General features: G+C 51.1%; 1 protein-coding gene across 1 annotated transcript in view; it reads right to left on the reverse strand.

Moving 5' to 3' along the window:
• The window catches only part of INPP5D (inositol polyphosphate-5-phosphatase D), a 122,110-nt gene extending 104,690 nt beyond the window's left edge, over positions 1–17,420 (reverse strand). The window contains exons 1-2 of the mRNA XM_039234551.1: positions 17,159–17,420; positions 1,337–1,400 (exon numbers count right to left, since the gene is read on the reverse strand). Of these exons, the coding sequence (XP_039090482.1) occupies positions 1,337–1,400; positions 17,159–17,292 (198 nt within the window). The 5' untranslated portion in view covers positions 17,293–17,420. The remainder of the gene's footprint in view (positions 1–1,336; positions 1,401–17,158) is intronic.
• Between the last annotated feature and the right edge of the window lie 5,758 nt (positions 17,421–23,178).

Genomic DNA, 23,178 nt, shown 5'->3' on the forward strand with positions numbered 1-23,178 from the left:
ACACATCTTCTCCCCAGAGGCGCCTCTGCTCCACACATCTTCTCCCCAGAGGCGCCTCTGCTCCACACAGCTTCTCCTCAGAGGCGCTCTACTCCACACAGCTTCTCCCCAAAGGCGCCTCTACTCCACACAGCCTCTCCCCAGAGGCGCTCTGCTTCACACAGCTTCTCCCCAGAGGTGCTCTGCTCCACACAGCCTCTCCTCAGAGGCGCCTCTGCTCCACACGGCCTCTCCCCAGAGGTGCTCTACTCCACACGGCCTCTCCCCAGAGGTGCCTCTACTCCACACGGCCCCTCCCCAGAGACGCTCTACTCCACACAGCTTCTTCCTCTCACACATTTCCAGTGACCTCTGCCCCAGAGACTCGCTTGCTATCCTGCCCTCGAGTCCAGTGCTGTTTCCACAACTGCACTATTTCTGGACACAATGCATCCTTCCCTTCACGTTCTGGAATCAGTGATAGGGCCCCACCTCTCTTCCTCCACTTTTACTTTCCTTTCAACTAAACCCACGGGCCCTGTTGCTGCTCCTACATGACACGGTGTCCCAGCCCTGCTCCATCCCTCCTCTCTGCCCCACACGCGGATGCACTCCATTTGTTGGTGCCTCTCGAGAACTGTCCCCGCAGAGAGTCCCCTCCTTTGTTCTGACCACCCCCATGCTCACTTAACTTAGCCAGATAAAAATAGCTCCCCGGCCTCCACATCACTTGGCCGTCATGCACTGTGGTCACACAGAGCCCGTGGTGTTTGTCATGCAAATTGTGTGCAGGGTGGTCTTTCTAGACTTGGAAAGACTTGTGCAGCTGATTCTTCATTAACATTTAGTGGCAAATTTGACACACTTGGACTTCACCTGATGCAGCCAGATGCCATGAGCATCAGCCTTTGGCAGAACAGGTGCCTGTGAAGAGAAAGGTGCTGTCTCATGCTAACCCGCTGGGTAATCATCAGTTCTCCTACAAGTTCCCCTCTTCCCCTCCCCGGCCCACTGACCCTCACTCAGTGAGCTCACTGAAGAAAAGAATTAACGGGCCACAGCCCTTTTGCTCTGTCTCTGGGCATCCTTCCTCACTCCTTCACACCCAGGAACACAGGTTAATGTCTGTCAGTGCTGCTTCCTCGTGTCACAAACCAGGATCACTCTGCAGGTCATAGTTTAGCCTCTAAGCCACCACCCCCAGCCACAGACTTCTGCGGGAGACAGGGGCTCAGCCAGGCCCTCATGTGCAGGCTGTTCAGGGCACATGCTTTTCTTCTCTTCTTCCCCTTTGTCACTTTCTCTGCCCACACGGACCCCATGCCGGGCCAGGTGTCTGGGCTGGCAAAGGGCTTACCTGGACAGTGAATTTATCATCTTCATTGGGCAGAATCCTGTACGTGTAAACACAATTCCGATACCTGAAACAGACCGAAGACTGAATCAGAACCCGTGCAAGAGCATTCATTTCTCTGGGGAGGTCCTGACCTGACCGGAGGAACTCAGGGCACAAAGTCTCTAAACTTCAGAGCCGATCATTCTGAGGTGGAGATCAGCCTTGACTGACATCGAGCAGTCCTGGACTGAGCCCCCTTCCCCGCCCCCTCCACACCCAAGGAGCTTTAGGAAGAGGCAGTGGGGTCTTCTGCGCATGGTTTATGTTGGTGCTGGACAGCTCTGTGGTCTGATTGAAAGGAATCCATCATCAGAGGCATAGCTTCCTTACAGGAGCTTCACTTACTCAGCCCCTCCTGGGCACCTGGCACTTTGCTGAACATTTATATGTGTTGTGTAACCAGATTTTAAAATTATACCCCAATTTTAAAAAATTTAAAACCATACAGGAGCACCTGGGTGGCTCAGTCGGTGAAGCATTCGACTTTGGCCCAGGTCATGATCTCGCAGTTTGTGAGTTCGAGCCCCGTGTCTGGCTCTGTGCTGACAACTCAAAGCCTGCAGCTTGCTTCAGATTCTGTCTCCCTCTCTCTCTGCTCCTCCCCCACTCACGCTGTCTCTCTGTCTCAAAAATAAATAAAATTTAAAAAATTAAAAAAAAAAACTTAAAACCATACAGAAGGACAAAGATGAAAAATAAATGTCTCCTTCTGCTCCTGTTGAGCCCTGCTTCTTAGATTTACTACTCCTTTTTGTAAGCCATTCTGGAACTCTTAAGCATACACACAAACTTAGATACACACATCTTTTTAAATGCAAATAAGATAATATATATGTTGTTCTGAAATTTGTTTTTCTCACCAAAAAAAAAAATACCTTAGAAGGTCTTGCCAACTGATATTCATCATGTGGTTATGTGATCATTTATCTGACTGGCCTAGGATGAGGGATGAATAGTTACTTTTTAATTTTTTTATTATCTCTGTGCCTTCATCTCACATCCCCTGGTGAAATGACAGATTCAGCCTCCCCATCAGTAGTCAGTACAACAGGGACAGTAACATCCACCTGTTGATGTGTCAATTACGTGAGTTAACATATGAAAAGCCTTTATTTACTTTGTTAACGTTTATCCGTTTATTTATGACAGAAAGTGCGTGAGAGGGAGAGACAGAGAACTCCAAGGAGCACAACACGGGGCTTGAACTCACAGACTGGGAGATCATGACCTGAGCCAAAATCAAGAGTCGGATGCTTAACAGACCGAGCCAACTGGCGCCCCTGAAAAGCATTTAGAACATGCCTGGCACACACTAGCCCCTGCACGTGCTGACATTTAGTCGTGGCTGTGGGGAGATCACCACCAGAAGGGCTGGACACGGGCTCTGTATTTTGCGAGAGAGACTGCCGACTGCCTTCCCATGAGGCTGTGTTACTTTTTTCTCCCACTAACCGGATATGTCTATTTCCCCACGCCCTGCCAACTGGCTGTTATCAGACATTTCAATCTTTGCAAATCTGAGAGGTGAAAGAAAAATGATCGCTTGCTTTAATCTGCCTTTCTTTATGAGGAAGGTTGAATGTGTTCTCTTATGTTTCATATCTGTCTTTCTTTTTCTGCGAATTTCTTTTTATGACATTACATTTTCTGCGAATTGCATTTTTTAAGTCATCTTTTCTTTATTTGCAAGACTTTGCTATGGGCTACAATGTATTTTGGAGTTACTTATTAGTGACGGTGCTCATGGGACTTGTTCCTATTTTTTAGCTGTGTAGAAGTTTTACGATTTTATGTGGTCACTTTTACAATCTTCTTTGGCTTTTGGACCAGTGGATGTTTCAAGAAAGTTTTAGAGAATGTTTTGGGTAATTTCACTTCCACCTGGTTCTTCAATTTGCACAGGGAAGTTTCTTTTCCTGTCTTGTCTCATCTCTGAACTCTCAGCTCCCGGCACCCTGTCTCCAGAGCCTGAGCCGACACCACACCCGGCTTGTATCAGAGGTGGCAAGGGTGACTGTCTAGGCCACTGCCACCTCACCTCGCGCAGACATCCCGGAAACGGAGAACCGCCCCAGGACCCCAGTCCAAGCCCCCCATCCCCATCCCCATCCCCTCCAGCATCAGCGGTGCAGGCAACAAATGCCAGAGGGTAGCTCCGCCCGGCTACACTCTTATCTTTCACTTCCTCCAGTAGATATGCAAATGAGACCGGGCCCAGAACAGTCTTATTTGGCTGAGGGCAGCTGATTTGTGGAAGAAGTTCAGCAGGCCTAAAACATCAGCCCCTAAACCAAAAGAACAGGGTCACACGGAGAGGGACGCAGACAGCTGCACGGAACAGGAAAGGCCCTTCAGTTAATCAAGTGTGGCAGACAAGTCTTTATGGCTTTTGCAAAGAAGCTCCAGGAACCCTGAAAGACAGACCCAGCTCCCTGTTATTCAAAGAGACCAGGGTTCAGAAGCTAATCCGATAGGAAGAGAGGACACTTCCCCTTAGACAGTGAGATCTCAGAAGCCCCAGTGCACAGGGCCAGACAAGCCAACCCCGGAGCCGGGTCATTTCAGGCCTTTGTGGGGAAAATGTATGTCACCACCGCCACCCCCCGTGCCACACACAGCCCACAGGAGAGGAGCTGTTCCAGACCGCACGCCGTGGGGCACCGGGGCTCCGCGAGCGGGTGGAGGGGGACACTCCTCGGTCTCCCTCACTCCTCAGCAGCTAGGCCGCGTTCTGGTCCCAGATGCACAAACGTGTGCAAGTACACACATGTACACACACACAACACACATATACGTATATGTAGAAGCGCATATACACACACAGATGGGTAGCCTACACGTGTACACTTATGCACACACACGATCTTACACATAAAATGGTTCAAGTGAAGATTCCACGGCTCTGTCAGCTTTGACCATGACCACACGGAACGGAGTCCAGACAACGTGCTGGATGGTCTCATCCAGCCCTTCCCAGCTCTGTGTGGTGACTTAGTAACAATGCAGGGTGCTAACACGGGCCCTCGGCCGCTCCTCCTTCCAGTGACCGGGTCGCATTTCAGGGGGATTGTGTTAGGAACAGTCCCCACTGGGGACCCAAGCTGGGATGGTGCCGGGCCAGGCACGGAGGAGGCCGCTCCGCCTCAGATGAAGTGGGGCTTACGGCAAAGTTCCTGAGTGACAGCTGTGAGGTGGTGGCAGGTGCCCACCCTGCTCTAAGAGGGAAGACGCTTCCTCTGGGAAGGGCATTTCCTGATCAGTCCTAATATGGTTGAGGAAGTTTTACTGAAATGCAAGAAGACAAGCAGGGGCACTGGGGGGCTTACTCAGTTGAGCGTCCGACTTCAGCTCAGGTCATGATCTCGTGGTTCGTGAGTTCGAGCCTCGCGTCGGGGTCTGTGCTGACAGCTCAGAGCCTGGAGCCTGCCTGGGATTCTGTGTCTCCCCCTCTCTCTCTGCGCCTTCCTCACTTGCGTGCCTGTGCACGCTCTCTCTCTCTCTCTCTCTCTCAAAAATAAACAAACTTTAAAAATGTGTTTTTTTTTTTTTTTTTTAAATACAAGAAGACAAGCGAACAGAAGTAGGAAGAAACATCCTGGCACTTTTATTCTCTCAGATAAATAGACTATTTCTGTATGACTATTCCTAACCAAATAAACACGGACAAGCATACCCAGAAACATTCTTTACCACAGCGAGCCCCTGTGTGGGGGTGTGTAGGTGGAGGAAGAGAGAGAGGGAGGGAGGGAGAAATCAAACTCTAAAATTTAAGAACCTCATGAGTCTCTGTCTCGCTCTGCCGACCGGCTTAGCATGCTCTGTAACTGTTTCTAAGTCCCTTTGTAACCCCTGTTACATATCAGTTCAATTTCTAGTGTTGTTTGTATGTGTTTTGTTTTTCTTGCTTAAGTGTTGTAGACAAGACAGGGTGAGAGAGTTAGAGGTGGAAACCCTGTGTTCAAAAAAGCCACTTGGACCCGAATAGAAACCAGGGGAAATGTATGTCAGCCCCAGGGACCAGCGGTGTTTGTTCACTGTTCACCACCAGAGCTTCAAAGAATCCCAGCCAGAGAGTAAGAAGATGGATGGATTACAAGAAGCCATTAGTTCAGAAGAGAGAAGGTGAGAGGCGGAGGGGAGGCTGTTGGGGGTCTGCTGAGAGCCCTGCCCCAGCAGTCTAGGGGTCCGGCAAATTGTTCCTTGTATGAGACCCCTTGGGAGGAAGCCCGCCTATCCTTGAGCCACATCACCCCTCCTCACTTACCCCCAACAGCTGGATCTCAGATCAGGGCTCCCACCCCATCCCTGCTGATCCTTTTTTTCTGGGAAGAGGATTGGGGTAAAAACCCACTCTGATCCCCAAAAGAATCTGACCCAATGTTTCCTGACAGTTCCTTGTCAGAAAAGAAAATTAACCAGATGCATGAAAACGTGTCACCACTCAAAAGAAGGTCATTGTTTTTCTAAGGACTCAGAGGTGTTGCCTCCATGTTTCATAGAATCACTGCGAAAAGAATAAAAGATGTTCTGGAGAAGTCTGATTTGTGAACTCAGCACACCATTGCACTGCTGGTGTGGGAAACGCCAGTTGTGAAAACTGAGTAGCATGAGACAAAGGAAAAGTGATCAGAAGCGAAAAACCTGGAGTTCATGAGTCAGCACTAAATACTACCACAGCAGCTTGCGTCTTGGAGAATGTTAACGAAAATTCGAGAAAGTCAGTACGAAAAAAAAAGACAGGGAGGGAAGATAAGAAATAGAGAAGACAGATCTCTGTGCTCATATATACATAAATAGGGTTTTCTGAAAACACAGATGCTTTTTTTTAAAGCTTTTTAAAAAATATTTATTTATTTTGAGAGAGAGTGGGAGAGGGAGTGGGAGGGAGGGAGAGAGAGCGCGCACAAGCAAGGGAGGAGCAGAGACAGAGGAGAGAATCCAAAGCTGGCTCCAGGCTGTCAGCACAGAGTCTGATGTGGGGCTTGATCCCACGAACTGTGAGAACATAACCTGAGCTGAAATCAAGAGTTGGACACTTAACCAACTGAGTTACCCAGGCACCCGAAATCAATATTTAAAAATGATCTTTGGGGCACCGGGCTGGCTCAGTCTGGCCAGCATATGACTCGATCTTGGGGTCATGAGTTCAAGCCCCACGTGGGGTGGAGAAATTGCTTAAAAATAAATTTTATTTAAATAAATAAATAATGATCTCTATATATAGAAGTGACTCTGAGGAAAAGTGCCTCTGCCCAACATTTTTTAATATTTCAAAAAATCAGATAATGATGATGCCACATAAATGTCTCCATATTTTATGAAACTTACATGACTCTTAAGCCACAGCCTGACCCAAACCATAAAATCATCTCACCTATGCACATATACACAAAAATCCTAAATAAAATTCAGAATACAATAAAAAGTTAACATAATCAAGAACAGTTAATTTTAACCATGCAGACATGGTTAATGTTAGGGACTTTATTCATTAAAATTTTTTTAAAAACATTTTATTTATTTTTGCAAGACAGAGAGAGAGAGACAGACCACGAGCAGGGGAGGGGCAGAGAGACAGAGAGACACAGAATCCAAAGCAGGCTCCAGGCTCTGTGCTGACAGCTCAGAGCCTGAAGTGGGGCTCAAACTCATGAACCGTGAGATCATGACCTGAGCTGAAGTTGGACGCTTAACTGACTGAGCCACCCAGGCGCTCCAATGTTAGGGACTTTATAAAATTAAGCTTTTATACTGAAATAAGGGAAACAACATATCATCTCAATAGATATTAAAAAGGCATGTGATAAAATTCAATACTTAGTCATTCAAAGCTATTTATAAAACTAGGAAAAGATGGGTCCTTGCTTGACATGACAAGGAGAAACAGCTAACTTGTATCAAGTGCTAACGTCACGTAGGTATTGTACCAAGTCCTTTCCAGGAAGTGTTCCATTTGATTCTCCCAGAACTTCCTGAGGTAGATATGTTCCCTTCCCAATATCCTCCGCTGCGATGTTTTCGAAATAGTGGCCAAAGTAATAAATTATGAAATCTAAATCAGAGTTATAAGTATTTGGATAGTAGACCAAAAATGATCACAATTTATATATAACAGGATGGTCCATCAAGAAAATCCAAGAGAAGCAAATGAAAAACAATTTGAAATAATGAGGAGTAAGGTAACAGAATAAAAGGTGAATTGATGAAACTTAAAACCTCCCTGTATGTTCCCAGTGGCCACAAAAGGGTAACTGCAGGGGAAAAGGTATCATTTACAAAAGTAACAAAACTGTAAAGTAATCAGAAGAGATCATAACAAGAAACGTGAAGGATCTAGATGAAGAAAATTACACGATTTTAAATAGGGGTAGCTATTCTTATCATTAAGACTAATCCTAGAATGTTCCTTTTCACAGGTTATGTTATGGATTTCACGCAATTCTAATTGAAGGTGCAACTGTAATTTTTTCCCAACTCTACAAAGTTATTAGCTAGTACACCTGGAAGAATACTTGAAAACAAGAGATATGAAAATCCTAAAGTAAAACCACTTATAAAATTGTAGTAATGCACTTGGTATGATAGTGATGTAAGAAAACCAGACACAGGTGAACCGGCAAACAGGCAAGAAAGAGACATAAGACTTAATGTAGTGAAAGACGAATCAGAAAAGGAAAAGAAGTAAATCATTCAGTAATTTTTGAGAAAGATGACTGGCTACTTGAAAAAAACATACACACATCCTTGTCTTACACTATTCATCAAATTAATTCCAGAGAGATTAAAGTGTTAAATGTAAAAAAGCAAAGCAAAACAAAACAAAAATAAAACCAAAAAACTGGGGGCACCTGGATGGCTCAGTCAGTTAAGCATCCAACTCTTGATCTTGGCCCGTCATGATCTCACTGTTGGTGACATTGTGTTGACACTGTGTTGGGCTCTGTGTCGACAGCATGGAGCCTGCTTGGGGTTCTCTCTCTCCCTTTCTTTCTGCCCCTCCCCCCTCAAAATAAATAAATAAACATTAAAAAAATGAAACATTTAGAATCTTTCCATCTGTTTTTGCCAAATACTTTGCACGTGATATACACTTAATCAATCCACCCACTGACACTACTACATGGGCATTCTTAGCCCTGGTTTTCAGATAAAGAAACCAAGAGCCCGTGGAGTTAGACAACTTGCTGGAGGTTGGACAGGCAGAGTCATCCGTAGCCCGAGTCTATCAAGTTCCAAAGGCCCTGTCCTAACCTTCCCGCCTTCCACTAGAAAAAAACAGAATATCTGTGAACAGAGGGACTGTCTACATTTAAGAGCAAAGAAGAAAAAGAAAATCACAAAGGAAAAAGATGGATGGACTTCATGAAAATCTCATCTCTGAATGTCAAGAAAATCACAAAGTTTCAAGGGAAACCACAGTGCAAATATTTGCAACAAGTGTGATATTAAGACTTCATGCAAAGAGATAACAGAAAATCCATAGCAGCTTCAAAAGCAAAATGGCAGAGAGAATGGACAGATAATTCACAAAGAGGCATTATGAAGGTCAATCAATGGTCCTATCAAACAAGTTCATTATGGCTGCAATCAAGAAATGCAAAGGAAAATGAACCGGTATTAACCACCTTTCACCCTGCAACTTAATAATTTTTTTTTAAGAGCAAATATTCAGCATACGGCAACTGCAGTGAGGTGTGCACTCTCTTGTATCGCTGCCCAGAGCTCCAAGTGGAACCAAATTTCTGGAGAGCAATTTGTCTTTCTCTATCAAGAATCTAAAAAGTGTTTCTATCCTTTGATCCAATAATTCCACCTCTGGGATCTATAACCAGAAACGTCACATTTCTGCACAAAGACCTTCGCCACCATCATGTTTATAACAATAAAACACTGCCGGTGACTGAAATGTCGTATCATACAGTCTTTTTATAAATTGTGACACATGATACGCTAGAGTTTTGGCGCCGATTAAATATGATATTTAGGAAAATTTTTAACTGGCTGAGAAATGTTAATGGTGCAAGAAAACACAGGCCAAAATTCTGTGGGTATAGCTATGTATACACGTCACAGAGATTATACATCTCTGGAGAAAGGAACAAAGAGAGAATGAGAAGGTACTTACAAACTAGCAGTATCTGTGTTAGTCTCTCAGTAATTGGGTGATTACCTTCCTTCCTTACACTTTGTACTCTTTGCACATTACTCTTAATACTATTTTTTAAAGATTTTTTTCAACTTTTTAATTTCTTTTGAGAGAGAGAGAGCAAGTGGGGAAGGGTCAGAGAGAGAGAGAGAGAGACATAGAGAATCCCAAGCAGGCTCCATACCGTCAGCACAGAGCCCAATGTGGGGCTCAAACCCATAAACCTCAAGATCATGACCTGAGCTGAAGTCTGATGCTTAACTGACTGAGCCACCCTGGTGCCCCTTAATACTATTTTTTTTAATTTTTTTTTTTTTAACTTATTTCTAGGAGAGAGAGAGAGAGACAGCGTGAGCAGGGGAGGGTCAGAGAGAGAGGGAGACACAGACTCTGAAATAGGCTCCAGGCTCTGAGCCGGCAGTCAGCACAGAGCCCGACGCGGGGCTCGAACCCACGAACTGCGAGATCATGACCCAAGCGAAAGTCGGACGCTTAACCGACTGAGCCACCCAGGCGCCCCATTAATACTATTTTTTTAAGTTACTTGAAAGAACATTGCACTGTTTCTCAGAAGATCTATTTCTACATTGTCACCGATGCCTGTGACGACCTCAACAAGCCTCGAGACTCCAGAGGGCAGGTTCCTGGTTGTGAGTGCAAGTGAAGAGGCTGGACCTGCTGATACTTTGGAGACCAGCTCTGTCTGGGGTGATTTTCAATTTTGTTTTTAATGTTCTTATTTATTTTTGAGAGAGAGAGAGAGAGACAGCATGATCAGGGGAGGGTCAGAGAGAGAGGCAGACACAGAATCTGAAGCAGGCTCCAGGCTCTGAGCTGTCAGCACAGAGCCTGATGTGGGGCTCAAACCCACGAACCGTGAGATCATGACCTGAGCCAAAGTCGGAGACTTAACAGACTGAGCCACCCAGGCACCCCCTGGGGTGATTTTTAAAAAGTAGCTGAACCGAAATTGTTTGGGTCCTGGTACTTGTTAATACAGTGCTTTTCTAACTGAAGACAAAGGGAGTATGAAATGAGCGTGGGAGAAAGGAAAGATCTGGTCCCCAGAGCTGCGGGCTTATTCTGCTCTCTCTCCTGCAGCCCCATCCCATCCACACGCTGCGCTCCCTCTTCAGAGCCTTAGGACTTTTGTCCCCTCAGCATCTCCCTCCGAAATGGGAACTAGTTAATCACTCTTAAGATGGCCTCCATTCCCTCTTGACTTTATCTTCAGTCTACCTACTGGCTCTTCCTGGCATCCACGCCCCAGACCCTTCTCTCTGTCAGGCTTCCCGGAGCTCAACCCTGTCCCCCACGGCCACTGGACACTCATGCGCCATTCAAGTGCTCTTCCTGCCTTATCTCTTTGGGCACTTCCTCTGAGGAGGCCCCACATGACAGCTCACTGCCTCTCGGAGGCTCCCTCAGGGCTCCAGGAAGTTCTAGAAGTGTCGCTCTGCCTGTGCTCTCTTTCCTTCTGCTGTGGAACTTTCTTCAGAGATGGGCCCTCTACTCACTCCTCTGCCTCTGAGACGTCACTGCTCACTTTATAACTTGCAAAAAATAACGGCCAGTGTTTCGTGGGTGCTGACCGTGCACCTGGCTTTGGGTCACACATTTTGCCCGCATTCTCCCATTGTATCCTCTCAGTAATCCAACGACAACAGCAGAAAGACAAATAAGCCAATTTTTCAAATGGGCAAAGGATCTCCAGAGACATTTCTCCAAGTGAGGTAGACAAATGGCCAATAAGCACATTTCCCATTAGGGAAACACAGCTCAAAGTCACAGCCACTTCACACCCCCCTGAATCATTATCACTAAAAAGGTAGTAACAGGGGTTGGTGAAGATGGGGAACAATCGTGGCTGATGGGGGTGAAAAATGGCGCAGCTTCTGTGGAGAACAGTGGGACAGTCCCACAGAAAGCTGGCTTCACTGTATGCCCAGCAATCCCAGGCAAGGCCACTGAAAACACGTGTTCACACAAAACCCTGTGCAGGGGGCGCCTGGGTGGCTCAGACAGTTAAGTGTCCGATTCTTGGTTTCGGCTCAGGTCATGATCACGGTCATGGTTTGTGCGTTGGAGTCCCACGTCCGGCTGCGTGCTAACATTGCAGAGCCTGCTTGTGATTCTCTCTCTCTCACCCTCTCTCTCTGCCTCTCCCCCACTTGTGCTGTCTTGCTCTCTCAAAATAAATAAATAAACTTAAAAAAATATTTTATGTTTATTTATTTTTGAAAAAGAGAGAGACAGAGCGCAAGAAGGGGCGGGGCCGAGAGAGAGGGAGACACAGAAACCGAAGCAGGCTCCAGGCTCCGAGCTGTCGGCACAGAGCCTGACAGGAGCTTGAACCTACAAGCTGCGAGATGATGACCTGAGATGAAGTCAGATGCTTAACTGACTGACCCACCCAGGCGCCCCTATAAATAAACTTTAAAAACAAAGCAACGACAAAAAACCCTTGCACACGAACGTTTACAGCAGCACTATTCATAACAGTCCAAAAGTGGAAGCAACCCAAATGTCCATAACCGATAAATGGATAATTAGCATGTGGTATATCCACACAACGGACTATTATTTAGCCAGAAAAAGGGATGATCATGCTACAACAGGGCTGAACTTCAAAAGCATTGTGCTGGGTGAAAAAAGCCAGACACAAAAGACCACATGTTGTACGATTCCATTCATATGAGATACCCAGAACAGACACCTGTTAGAAAATATATTAGTGGTTGCCGGCGAGCTGGGCACGGGTGCAGAAAGCCTGGGGACAGCGTCCCCACGTTGTGCCGAATCACCACACATGGAAGATGCTTGAGCCGCGGAACCCACGGGCCCTCACGGGCACCCCACTCCCTCCTGTCTCGCACACAGAAAGAAAACCCCGAAGAAAAGACAACTTGGACAAACTGACGTAAACTGGATTTCAGAGCTGGTCCTCCAGCTCTGACTAGAGGCTACTGTCTGGAGCCCGTACTGGTCCCCACTTTCTGTCAACACCAGGCATGAAAACAAGTGGCTTTCTTTGCGTCGCACAAGAACAATCAATGAGCAGCGCAAATTCGGCTGAAACTTTGCAAGGGGATGGGAGGAAAGGGGGTTCCATCGACGCGTTCACACCACAGGGGAAGGCTTCACGCCTCTCCCGGACATTTCTGCCCTCCCGAGTCCCTTCTCTGTGCCCCCCGCCTTCCCAGGCCTCCCCAATCCCACACATGCCCAGGCTTGCTGGCTCCCCTCTTTCTCCTTCCCAGGAATGGCCTGAGTTCAAGCCCGGCCCCTGCCATTTATCAGTCCTGTGAATGTGGCATGTTACCTAACCTCTCCGGGCCTGAGTTTCCTCGTCCTTAAAGTGGGGATAGGGGCGCCTGGGTGGCTTAGTCGGTTAAGCGTCCGACTTTCGCTTGGGTCATGATCTCGCGGTTCGTGGGTTCGAGCCCCGCGTCGGGCTCTGTGCTGACTGCCAGCTCAGCGCCTGGAGCCTGTTTCAGTCTGTGACTCCCTCTCTCTCTGACCCTCCCCTGCTTATGCTATCTCTCTCTCTCTCTCTCCTAGAAATGAATAAAACATTAAAAAAAAAATAATAAAGTGGGGATAATAACAGCACCTCCTCCGAAGGTCCCTGGGGACAGCGAGTTAATACACATAAAGAGCCTGGAACGGAGCCTGGTACACAGTAAGCCTTCATGAGTTTCCTAGGGTTATTTTTAGGCAGAGCAGGTTAGCAACCACCTTTTGTGAGAGGAGCAGGGCTGAGGGCCCCCTCTACCCCAAGTGGACCGTGACACTTCCCAACAAGAAGAAGACCTTCTGTGAGGGGGCTTTGGGTGACCGAATGTCCTTCCTGAGCTTCTTCATCTTTGCGGCTGTGCTGACGCTGACGGGGCCACAGCGCAGGCTGCCTGGCCCGCCGTCTCTGGGAAGGAGAGGGTGGGTGGCCTGGGCGGCTCAGGGAAGGCTGTGGGCTGAGGAAGCCGAGACTACTTCCCCCACCCCGCTCCCCCCCGAGCTGGCAGGATGAGGCAGCACATGTCTGCCCCTCCCCCAGGAGGTGAGCCAAGTGTCCTTCGGTGGGAACGCCACCCAACTGGGCAGCCTGTGCCTGCAACCACGCTGGGCCATTGTTCTAGTTGTGCCTGTGCAGCCTGAGCGAGGGGAGGCTGGCCCTCCAACTCCCCGCTCTTACACTGAGGGACCCCCTCCCCGCCCCGCCGAAGGCAGATCTTTCCATAGCATAAAGCAGCTGACAGGTGCACTGGCCCCATGTGGAGGTGCTGGCCTGGCAGGAGAGGGGGACACAAGCTAGTAGCCCTTTAGTATGCCCATCCAAGGGGGGGCCAGATGCCCCCTCTGGGTACCCCTGCCATGGGTCTGAGTGTGGTCAGGTAGGGATGATGGGGGCCCCATCTGGAAGAGCACACTGTCGCTTGTGTTTCCAAGCCCCCTTGCCACAGGAGGCAGAGCTGCCCGGGGTCTCCCCCCTCTGGCCCTCAGTGCCCGAGACGGGCCTCCAGGGCCTCCCTAAAGCGGGGTTCCCCGCACTGCTGGGGAGACGGCTGACGTTCCTGCCCCGTGGCAAGCGGGTAGTAGGGCTCACCTCTCTAGAGGAAATGTGGGTTCGTGAGGCCTGGGGTGAACGTGTGGGCTCATCACGTGGGCGGCACTGGCTTGCAGCCTTGTCTTTTGGTGTCTCCCTCACCCCCTCCCTCGTTTCATTTAAATAGTCAAATCCTGTTCTCTTTCCTGAGCACCAAGGCCACTGGGGAGAAGGTGTACTCAGTTCCTGCCGCTCCGAACACAGCTGCCTAAGTCAGCGGTGCCAGGAGGGCCCCTGCGGTCCCCTCACGCACCAGAGGGGACTGGGGACAAGCTCCGGGCACTGGGCACAGGCAGAATGAGGTCAGGGCATGCTGGGCCATGAGCTTTTTCCGTGGATATTTCTAGAACAGGAGGGCAAGGGTTGGTGGCTTCCTCCTGCCGTCCTGGCTCTCTTTGAGAGCTCTGACCCCACACCTGCACCAGCTGGGGTCCCTGCGCTCCCAGGTGACTTCCAGAGAGACGGCAGAGGGGCGAAACCTGTCACTTGCGAAACCAAGGACCTTTCGCCCAGTTGCTTTTCACCCCAGGACGTGAACAGGATGGTGTGGGGCAAGGGTCGCGACAGGCCACAGGGAACAGAGAAAACTAAGGATGGTGGACTTTGTTCCTCAAAGGATGAAATCTGTTTGATTTAAAGGACTGGTGTTTGCTTGTTTCTTTTATATACACTTACTTATCTTTGAGAGAGAGAGAAAGAGAGGACATGAGCAGGGGAGAGGCAGAGAGAGAGGGAGACAAAGAATCCCAAGCAGGGTCCAGCACAGAGAGCCCGATGCGGGGCTCAAACCCATGAAATGTTGAGATCATGACCTGAGCTGAAATCAAGAGTCAGACACTTAACCAATCGAGCCACCCAGGCGCCCCTGTTTTGTTTTGTTTTAAAGAGTATACTCTTCCTGCTTTTTGGTGTTAAAGGATGCTTTCTTCCATGAAATGAGCCTTTGGAAGGGGCCAGTCGGTTGTCACTCATTTAGCAAGTGTTTCACTTTTAAATCTCCTCCACTGGCAAAATGAAAGGTGGTGGCATGATCGTGTCTCACAGGTGCAGGGAAGGTTTGGTGGTCGGTGGCCTCCCACAGCCTGGAGTGGCTCCTGACCCCTCCCTTGAAAAGCAGAGGGACTCAGGAAGCCCTGGGCCTGGCCAAAGGGTGGGGCTCTGGGGGAGGGATCCAAGCCCTGGGTTCTAGGCCTAAAAGGGCTTTGAGGACAGGAGCTTGATGACGAGTCCGGGCCTTGGCGAAGAGGATGGTGGACCTCTGGGCACCACGGGCACCCTCCTCCCTAAGATGTAGAGGCCGAACTCTCTGCAGCGCTGAGAGTCATTCTGGGCAAAAGAGGGGAGGAAGGAACATGGAAAGCCAGGCCGGGGTCCCAGCTTGCCCAGCTCGCAAGAGCAGTGCAGACAAAGGCCTCACCCTCTCAAAGCTCCTTCCGCTCACTCGCAAAGTCAGGGGTCGTGGGACGAGAGAGAGGGTCCGAAGGCCCCCACCCCAGCCCCGGCTCTGGCTGGCCGCCACGCTGCCAGTTTGGAGTCAGAGACCGCATGTGTAGCCCGGGCACGATCAGAGCCCCCTGACCAAAGGGCTGTTGTGCCCGTGAGCCCTGAAAGTTCTCAGCGGGAGGCTCAGCACACAGCGAACATCCACCGGAATCAGCCATCCACTGGAGCAGGAGACAAACCCATGAGGGCCCAGCGGGGTCAGTGTGGAGTCTCCCCACTATTTCCCAGGCCCCACTGGTGGGTCCCCATGGGTGCAGCGCCTGTGGGCAAGTCCTGGGTCCCCTCCCCTGAGTGTGAGAGTTGGGGGGGCATGGGAAGTTGGATTGGGGAGGTGGGCCCTGGTGCGGTCAGTACTCAGGCCTGCTTAGGCGCATTTTCTAATACTCCCAGCTGGTCCTTGTAGACGCTCAGGCTTCTCCTGCTGGGTTGCCCGGAGCCGAGGCCCACAGCTTGGCAGGGTGACAAGCGGGGTGGCAAGGGTCTGGGGGTCTGGGAGCAGCCTCTGGGGGCAGATGGCCCTGGCTTCGACTGTCGTCAGTCGCTTCACCTATCCGAGCCTGTTTTCTCATCTGCAAAGGGTGGGGGTGGGGGGTGTTGGTAATACCAGCGCCTGCAGTTGGAGCTGCCCCGAGGACGAAATGAGCTAATGCCCAGACAAGGACTTATACTTAGTGCTCATGATGGGTCTGTGTTCAGTGACCTACTTCCCCGTTGCCTGGTCAGAGGGAGCTTCCTGCAAGCCCAGGGATGCTGCCTGAGGGGTGCAGGGGACAGCCCGCCCCACTGTGCCCTGGTGCCGTGCTTGGCTGTGCAGGGCTGCTGAGATGCCGGGGCTGAGGGCCTTCTTCAGATGTGGGTCAAGAAGGGTGTTTTAAAAAGGAACCTTGGGCAAGTGGCTGGTTCCTCCATTGTTAGGAGAACTGGGGTGCTGGGCAACATCCCAGAGCCGGGAGTGGGGTGACGCAGGTAGCTGATGGTGGCAGAGAGGCCGAAGCAGGTAGGGGACACGGCCCAGTGCTGGGGTGGGGAGAGAAGGGGCTCTCCCTGTCAGTGATGGTGACTTCCTCTGCTCTTAGGGCCCCGAATGCAACTTCTAGGTAAACCGAAAGGTCCTTCTGGGGCGAACCCACCCCATATTCTGGCTTCCTCTGGGGGCCCAAAGCCTAGGCAGGAAGGGTCCCCCCTTGCCACCTCTACTCCCCTGGAGGTCTGCACCAGGGGTCCCGAGCTGGGTATGTTAGACCCACACCTGGGCCGAGCCAGCTGCTTTCTAACACAGGCACCGCCTTGGAGCTCTGAGCCTGGAACCCCTCGTCCCGGCCCCACCGCTCATGGGTCACCAGGCCCGGGGTGGCTCTGCGGAGCGCCGGCGCTGGAAACCGTGAGCTCGAAGGCCACGCAGGCCCCCAGGGGGCCTCGGCTGGACCCACCAACAAATCGGGGCGGCACGCGAGTCGGGTCCACGCACCCCGTGGCGCGAGACGCGCTGCCCCCCGCGGGTCCCCCCGCCCGGGGTCCGCGGCGCACTTACAGCACACAGAGCGCGTAGGCCCGGGAGATGGACTCGCTGGCGCGCACGAGGAAGCTCCCGTCCTTGCCGGTCCTGGACAGCAGCTCCTCGGCCTTGGAGCGCGTGATGTTGCCGTGGTTCCAGCAGGGGACCATGGCGGCCACGGGCCTCCCTGGCGCCGGCCGGGCGGCCACCCCAGGACCCACGCGCCGCCGAGGGGAGCTGAGGCCCCTGCACCGCGAGCCGCCGCCGTCGGTCCCCTCTCAGTCCCCTCTCTGCCGCCACCAGCTCCCTGCCCCACTTCCTGTTTCAGGAGCTCAGCGAGGGAAAGGAAGCCAGCAGCGGCAGAGAACTTCCTCATTGCGGAGACCGGCCGGGGGGAGGCCACGCTCCACCTTCCCACCCCGCCCACCCGCTGGCCGCCCCTCCCGCCGCCCCCCCCCCCGCCCCGGCCTCCCCGGGGGTGGCAGCTGCGTCGTCGTCGGGGGCAGCAGGCTCGCGGCCTGACAGGTGTGGCCGGGCCAGGGCAGTGGCCATTGGAGGCCTGTCTGGATGCTCACGTGGGATGGCCACGCCCTGGCTGGATCCCTTGCCTTAGGGTTGACCCTACCCCAGGGCTACTCAGCAGGGACCACCGCCTGCCCCCAGGACCGGGCGAGATTGCGGGGGCGGGACACAGTGGAGCCCCGGCCCCACGTGAGAGGCTCAGGACAAGGCCTTCGGCGCTGGGAGGACCTTGAGTGACACACCTGAGGGCTCCAAGGGCCCAGGTGTCGGCTCTGTAACACCGTCGCACGCATCCCCAGGGGCTGGTGGGTGTGAAGGAACCCTGTTCTCCATGGTGATCCAGCTTAGCCACCGGCGAAGGGTGTGGAGGGCTCCGGACATTGACCCTGCACCGGGCAAATGGAGGCTGGGTTTTCCCCTCTGGGTCTTTCCAGGACACTCGGAAATGACACTTCCCCACAGGCTGACCACCTGGCCAAGGGTAGAGAACATGGCTTCCGGTGTCCCTTATCTCAGCAGAGTCGGGGTGCCCAGCGGGGCTTCAGCCCTCCAGCTGCCATGGTTGCACTTGCTGATGGCTCAAAGGTGCTGCCTCCTTGGGGCCACCATCCAGGCGAGCTGATTCCGAAGCTTCCAAAGCAGACGTCCACTCCTGGGGCACGCTCCGCCTTTGGGCCAGGCCCACCAGGGTCAAGGGGTGCTGCTGACCCAAGCGGTGGTGCCCCCCAACCCCACACCCAGGCCTCGCCCCCCAAGACATGACAAGAGACCCCCTCCAGAGGCCCCGGGCTCAGTGAGCCTCCGTCTGAGCCCCCCAGCTCTGCTTTGGAGCTGAGGAGCTGATCAGACTCCTTTCTCTCAGCCGAGGTTTTCTTTTTTCTACCTTGAGGAAATGACCCTTAAAGGAGTTCGCAGGTGCTGAGAAGCCCTTAGCACCTCCACCTGCATGGATCTCCATGCAGAGGTGATTCTGAACAAGCATGTCCTGGTTCTGAGGCCAGAGTGTGGCCTCTGGGTTCCAGGAAAAGTTCCTTCTGGAAACCCCTGCTCAGTGAACTCCCCAGTCCTCACTCCCACCCCCTTGAGCCATCCTGACCTCCCCCCATGTCCCGCTCCTCCCACTGGATGGACAACTCAACTCCCAAACCCTCAGGACGTAGGAAGCAAGGGTCCTCTCGACAGGTCCTGAGCTAGGCATGGGGACACGGTGGGGACAAGGGCTGGCCTCCACACTCCGGCCTTCCGAAAGCCTGCCCGATGCTCCCATCACCCACTTAGCACCCTGCTTGCCTCCCTGCTGACCTCCAACAACCTCCTCATTGGTCTCATATTCATGGGCCCTTGGTCTTTCTAGGGCTCATCAGGAGGATCCACCTGCCATCCTGGCCCCTTAGCGCCTTGACTAACTCATCCCTCCAGCAGACCCTCCATGTGTCCAAGACTCCTGCGCTTATCACTCCTTCTTGCCACATTCCCCAGCCTCCCACACTCCCCCTCTCAGGCCTCTGTCCCCACCGAGTCCTGCCTTTCAGAGAATCGGTGGCCAGTGGGACCACCGTTGCCCTTTGACTGCCCTGTGATTTCTCTGGGACACGAAGACACATACATGACACACACAGGGCCATCCCATTTCTACTTCCATCTAACCCAGCTGCCTCAGCCGTCTGACATGGTCGGCGTTCTGGTGTCCCTGCCTTTCTGCTGCCCGGTGCAGAAGACCACATTTAGATCAGGGCTGCCCTTACGGTGGGTGGGTGGGGCCTGGGTAAATATCTTCTTGCAGGGCCGCTGTCTCTATAAACAATGTACTAAAAACTCCTATTATAAAATCCATGGACCCACGTGAGGTATAGTGAATTATCACTGAAGAGTTAGTATAATGAATAGAGAGGAGGTAATTCTGTATATGTTCAATGTCCAGTCAGTGCACTAAAGAGTCTTTTGTGACGTCCAGGCTCTTGCCTCCTGTTTAGACCCTATTTTTTATTGTCTTGGGTTCACAGAAGCCCTTTGCCATACCCCAGGGCTCCCCACAGCCTACCAGCCTGGGCAGATAGATAGGTGTCACCCACTGATTACCACAGGAGGGTGAAGAAATGAAAGTGTTTACTCATTGAGTCACCAAAAGCAAAGGGAGCCATGATAGTCAATTTTCTGTGAAACTTGGCTGGGTCATTATTCTAGATGTCTCTGTGATGATACTTTTAGATGGGATTAGCATTTATTTTACTTTAAATTTTTTTAGATTTTATTTTTTAAGTAATCTCTACACCCAATGTGGGGCTTGAACCCACAGCCCCAAGATCAAGAGTTGCATGCTCTGCCAACTGAGCCAGCCAGGCGCCCCAAGATTAGTATTTAAATCCGTAAACTCTGAGCAAAGCAGATTACTCTCCATGTTGTGGGTGGGCCTCATGCAGTCAGTTGAAGGTCTTTATAGAAAAAGACTGAGGCTCCCATAAGAAGAGGGAATTCTGTCAGCAGATTGCCTTCAGTTTGAACTGCAGCCTCCACTCCCCCACCTCCATCCCACCCCCACCCCCCCAGCCTGCAAGCCCACCCTGCAGATTCTGGACTTGTCGGTTTCTGTAATCACACCAGTCAATTCCTTAAAAACAAAGCTCTCGTATATACGTACATACACACACACAACCGGCTGGCAATGTTTCTCTGGAGAACCCTGACTAATACAGAAGGAACGGTTTGAAAGCTGCCCAGGGTCTGGTGTAATCAGGAATGAACGTCCCTCACCCCCCAGATCTGATAAAAAGGCGTGTTGGGCTGCAGAAGGCGACGCGGTGGCCATTCCCAGACAACCAGGGTAGGACCCGGAGGCCTGAGCCTCCTGTGATCCAGCATCACTGCTCCCAGTGCCACGGGGCCCAGGGCAAGTGGGTCAGCATCCCCCATCGGGAAAGAATGACACCCTCTTCTGCTCTGAGAATATACCCTGCGCCCACTGGCCCCTCCCAAATCAAAGGTCAAGGACTCTTATTATCGAGACGGGGGAAGGGCTCACTCTCCACCAGAGTGAAAGAAGAAGACCCAGCGGAGATCTCCTGGGGGCTGAGACACCTCCAAATATGGCAAGGATCATACCCCCGACCCTCTGCTGGGAAGGAAGGGTCCCTTCCTCGGCCCTCTCTCTCCCAGCTTCATCTCTGTGGATTTTCAAGCGCTGTCACGATGCGTGGCTCCACTGCCTGCCTTCTCACAGTGAGTCCTGGCTCCAGGTCTGCTATGCTTTTTCAGATCCTCTCCCCAGGCCCTTGCAGACACAAATTCTGCTCAGCAGTCCTCTGGGTGCTGGGCGAGGCTTCTCCCAGAGTCCGGAGCCCCCTGAAGGGTGGGAGGGCAGGGTCTCCATTCACGGCAAGCACACACCATTTCCCCTCCAGTCTCTAGTAATTCTATTTCAGGGCTGGAGATCAGACCCCAAGTCACACACACGAGCAAGGCCGGGTCTGAGTCCCAGCTCTGCCCCAAGATCCACCGTTCAACCATCAGTCTGAGTCTCTGTGAGAGGGCTAGTGATCCCTCTGCCGGCAGAGTGTCTGCATTTACTAAAGGGTCTGGCTGAAGTGGCTCTGATGAGGCGGCTCCCCTAGGAGGCCCTCCTGACCGGTGCCTGGACGACAGAGCCTTGGGGGGCTCCAGCCAGCCGCCAGTGCCATTGACACTGGCTGCTGATTGAACAACTCTGGTTCGAAAGGGATAGGACTCTATAAAAGTGCTCTTCACCTACGACTTAAAATAACCTAAAATAGGTCAGATTCTGAGCCTTGCGACTCCCCACCACCAGGGGGAGCCTCCAACTCTTGCCTCCATCCATGAATTCCTATTTGGGGGGGGCGGCTGTTACTTTCCAAGAGCCCCGCCTCTCCTGTTCCCATAGTAACGACGCCATAGGGATGCAGGTGATTTCCCAAGGGGTCCAGGGACTCGCCGAGTTCGTAACCGTGCTCAAGGATTTCCCTCGAACACCAAAGGCCTGCCAGCGAGCAGCTCTTCCTTTGCCAGAAAATCAAATAGGCCTGAACTGCAACCAGGAGAATAGGGCTCGATTTGGGGGAAGAACTGGGTAAGAGAGAAAAATCACACCCACAAAAATAACTTGTGTCTTTTGCCAAGATTGTTAAGGACATATTCAAAATACAATGGTAAGTTAAAAAAAAAAAAAAAGGAAAAAATCAGGAAACCAACATGAGGATACAGCACGAATCCGACTGTGGAAAAAACTTTATCCTGGGAAACCACCAAATGTGAAGAGTGCTGAGTTAGGTGGCATATCCACCAGCAATTTTTTTTCCTCCTTCTACTTTCCCAGATTTCCTTGACGACCACATGCTACTTTTATGTAATAAAAATTAAATAAAAAGACAACTCGGGTTCCAGAAGGTTTCAGTGAAATCTTTCTGGACATGTGAGGGGCTGGTCACATCCCAGGCACGCATCCTTCTGGAATCATAAGGAAGCGAGAGGGACTTTTTCTCTTGAATATTTTTTTTTTTGAGAGAGAGAGAGGTGGGGGTACAAGTGAGCGTGGGGCAGAGAGAGAGAGAAGGGGGCCTCATCTGAAGTGGGGCTTGAGCTCACCCAGTGTGGGACTCAAACTCATGAACTGTGAGAGTATGACCTGAGCCGAAGTCAGATGCTTAACAACTGAGCCATCCAGGTGCCCTTTTAATCTTTTTTTAAAGTGAAAAATACACGCACATAGTAAAATTTCAAGCAGCACAATGAAAAGTAAGTGGTCCTGCCAGCCCAGACCCTAGGCCCTTTGCTCCAGGGCCAGCATCTTATATTCTTGCAAAAGTTTCTGTGCTTGTGCAAGCATATTTTTGCAAGGCCTCATCTTTTTTTTTTTTTTAACCATGTTATACAGCTTACTTTCTTCACTTCACTTTATTTCTGAACATTTCGTGGAGGTTTTTGGATCTACCATAGACTTTAATTTTTTTAATGTTATTTATTTTTGAGAGACAGAGACAGACAGAGCATGAGCAGGGGAGGGGGAGAGAGAGAGAGAGAAAGAATCCAAAGAGGCTCCAGGCTCTGAGCTGCCAGCACAGAGCCCAACACGGAGCTCGAACTCACAACCGCGAGATTATGACCTGAGCCAAAGTCAGATGTGTAACTGACTGAGCCACCCAAGTGCCCCTCTACCATGGTCTTTTAAAAGCTAGCATACCAGGGGCACCTGGGTGGCTCGGTCTGTTTAGCGTCCGACTTTGGCTCAGGTCATGATCTCACAGTTGCTGAGTTCAAGCCCCACATCAGGCTCACTGCTATCAGCAAAGAGTCCCCTTCAGATCCTCTGGCCCTCACTTTCTGCCTCTCCCCAACTAGTGCTCTCCCAGAAATAAATTAAAAAAAAAAAAAAAAACATTTTAAAAAAACAGCTAGCATACTATTACATGCCATGGCATCATGCCTTGTCCCGATCCCCTACTCGTGGGCCCTGAGAGTGTTTCCAGCATTTGCTATTACAAATCATAGCCAGTGTATCTGCCGGGTAGATCCCTAGAACGGGG

Source organism: Hyaena hyaena, unplaced genomic scaffold, assembly GCF_003009895.1.
Source record: "Hyaena hyaena isolate Hyena2069 unplaced genomic scaffold, ASM300989v1 scaffold_86, whole genome shotgun sequence".
In the NCBI taxonomy this organism is placed as follows: Eukaryota; Metazoa; Chordata; class Mammalia; order Carnivora; family Hyaenidae; genus Hyaena; species Hyaena hyaena.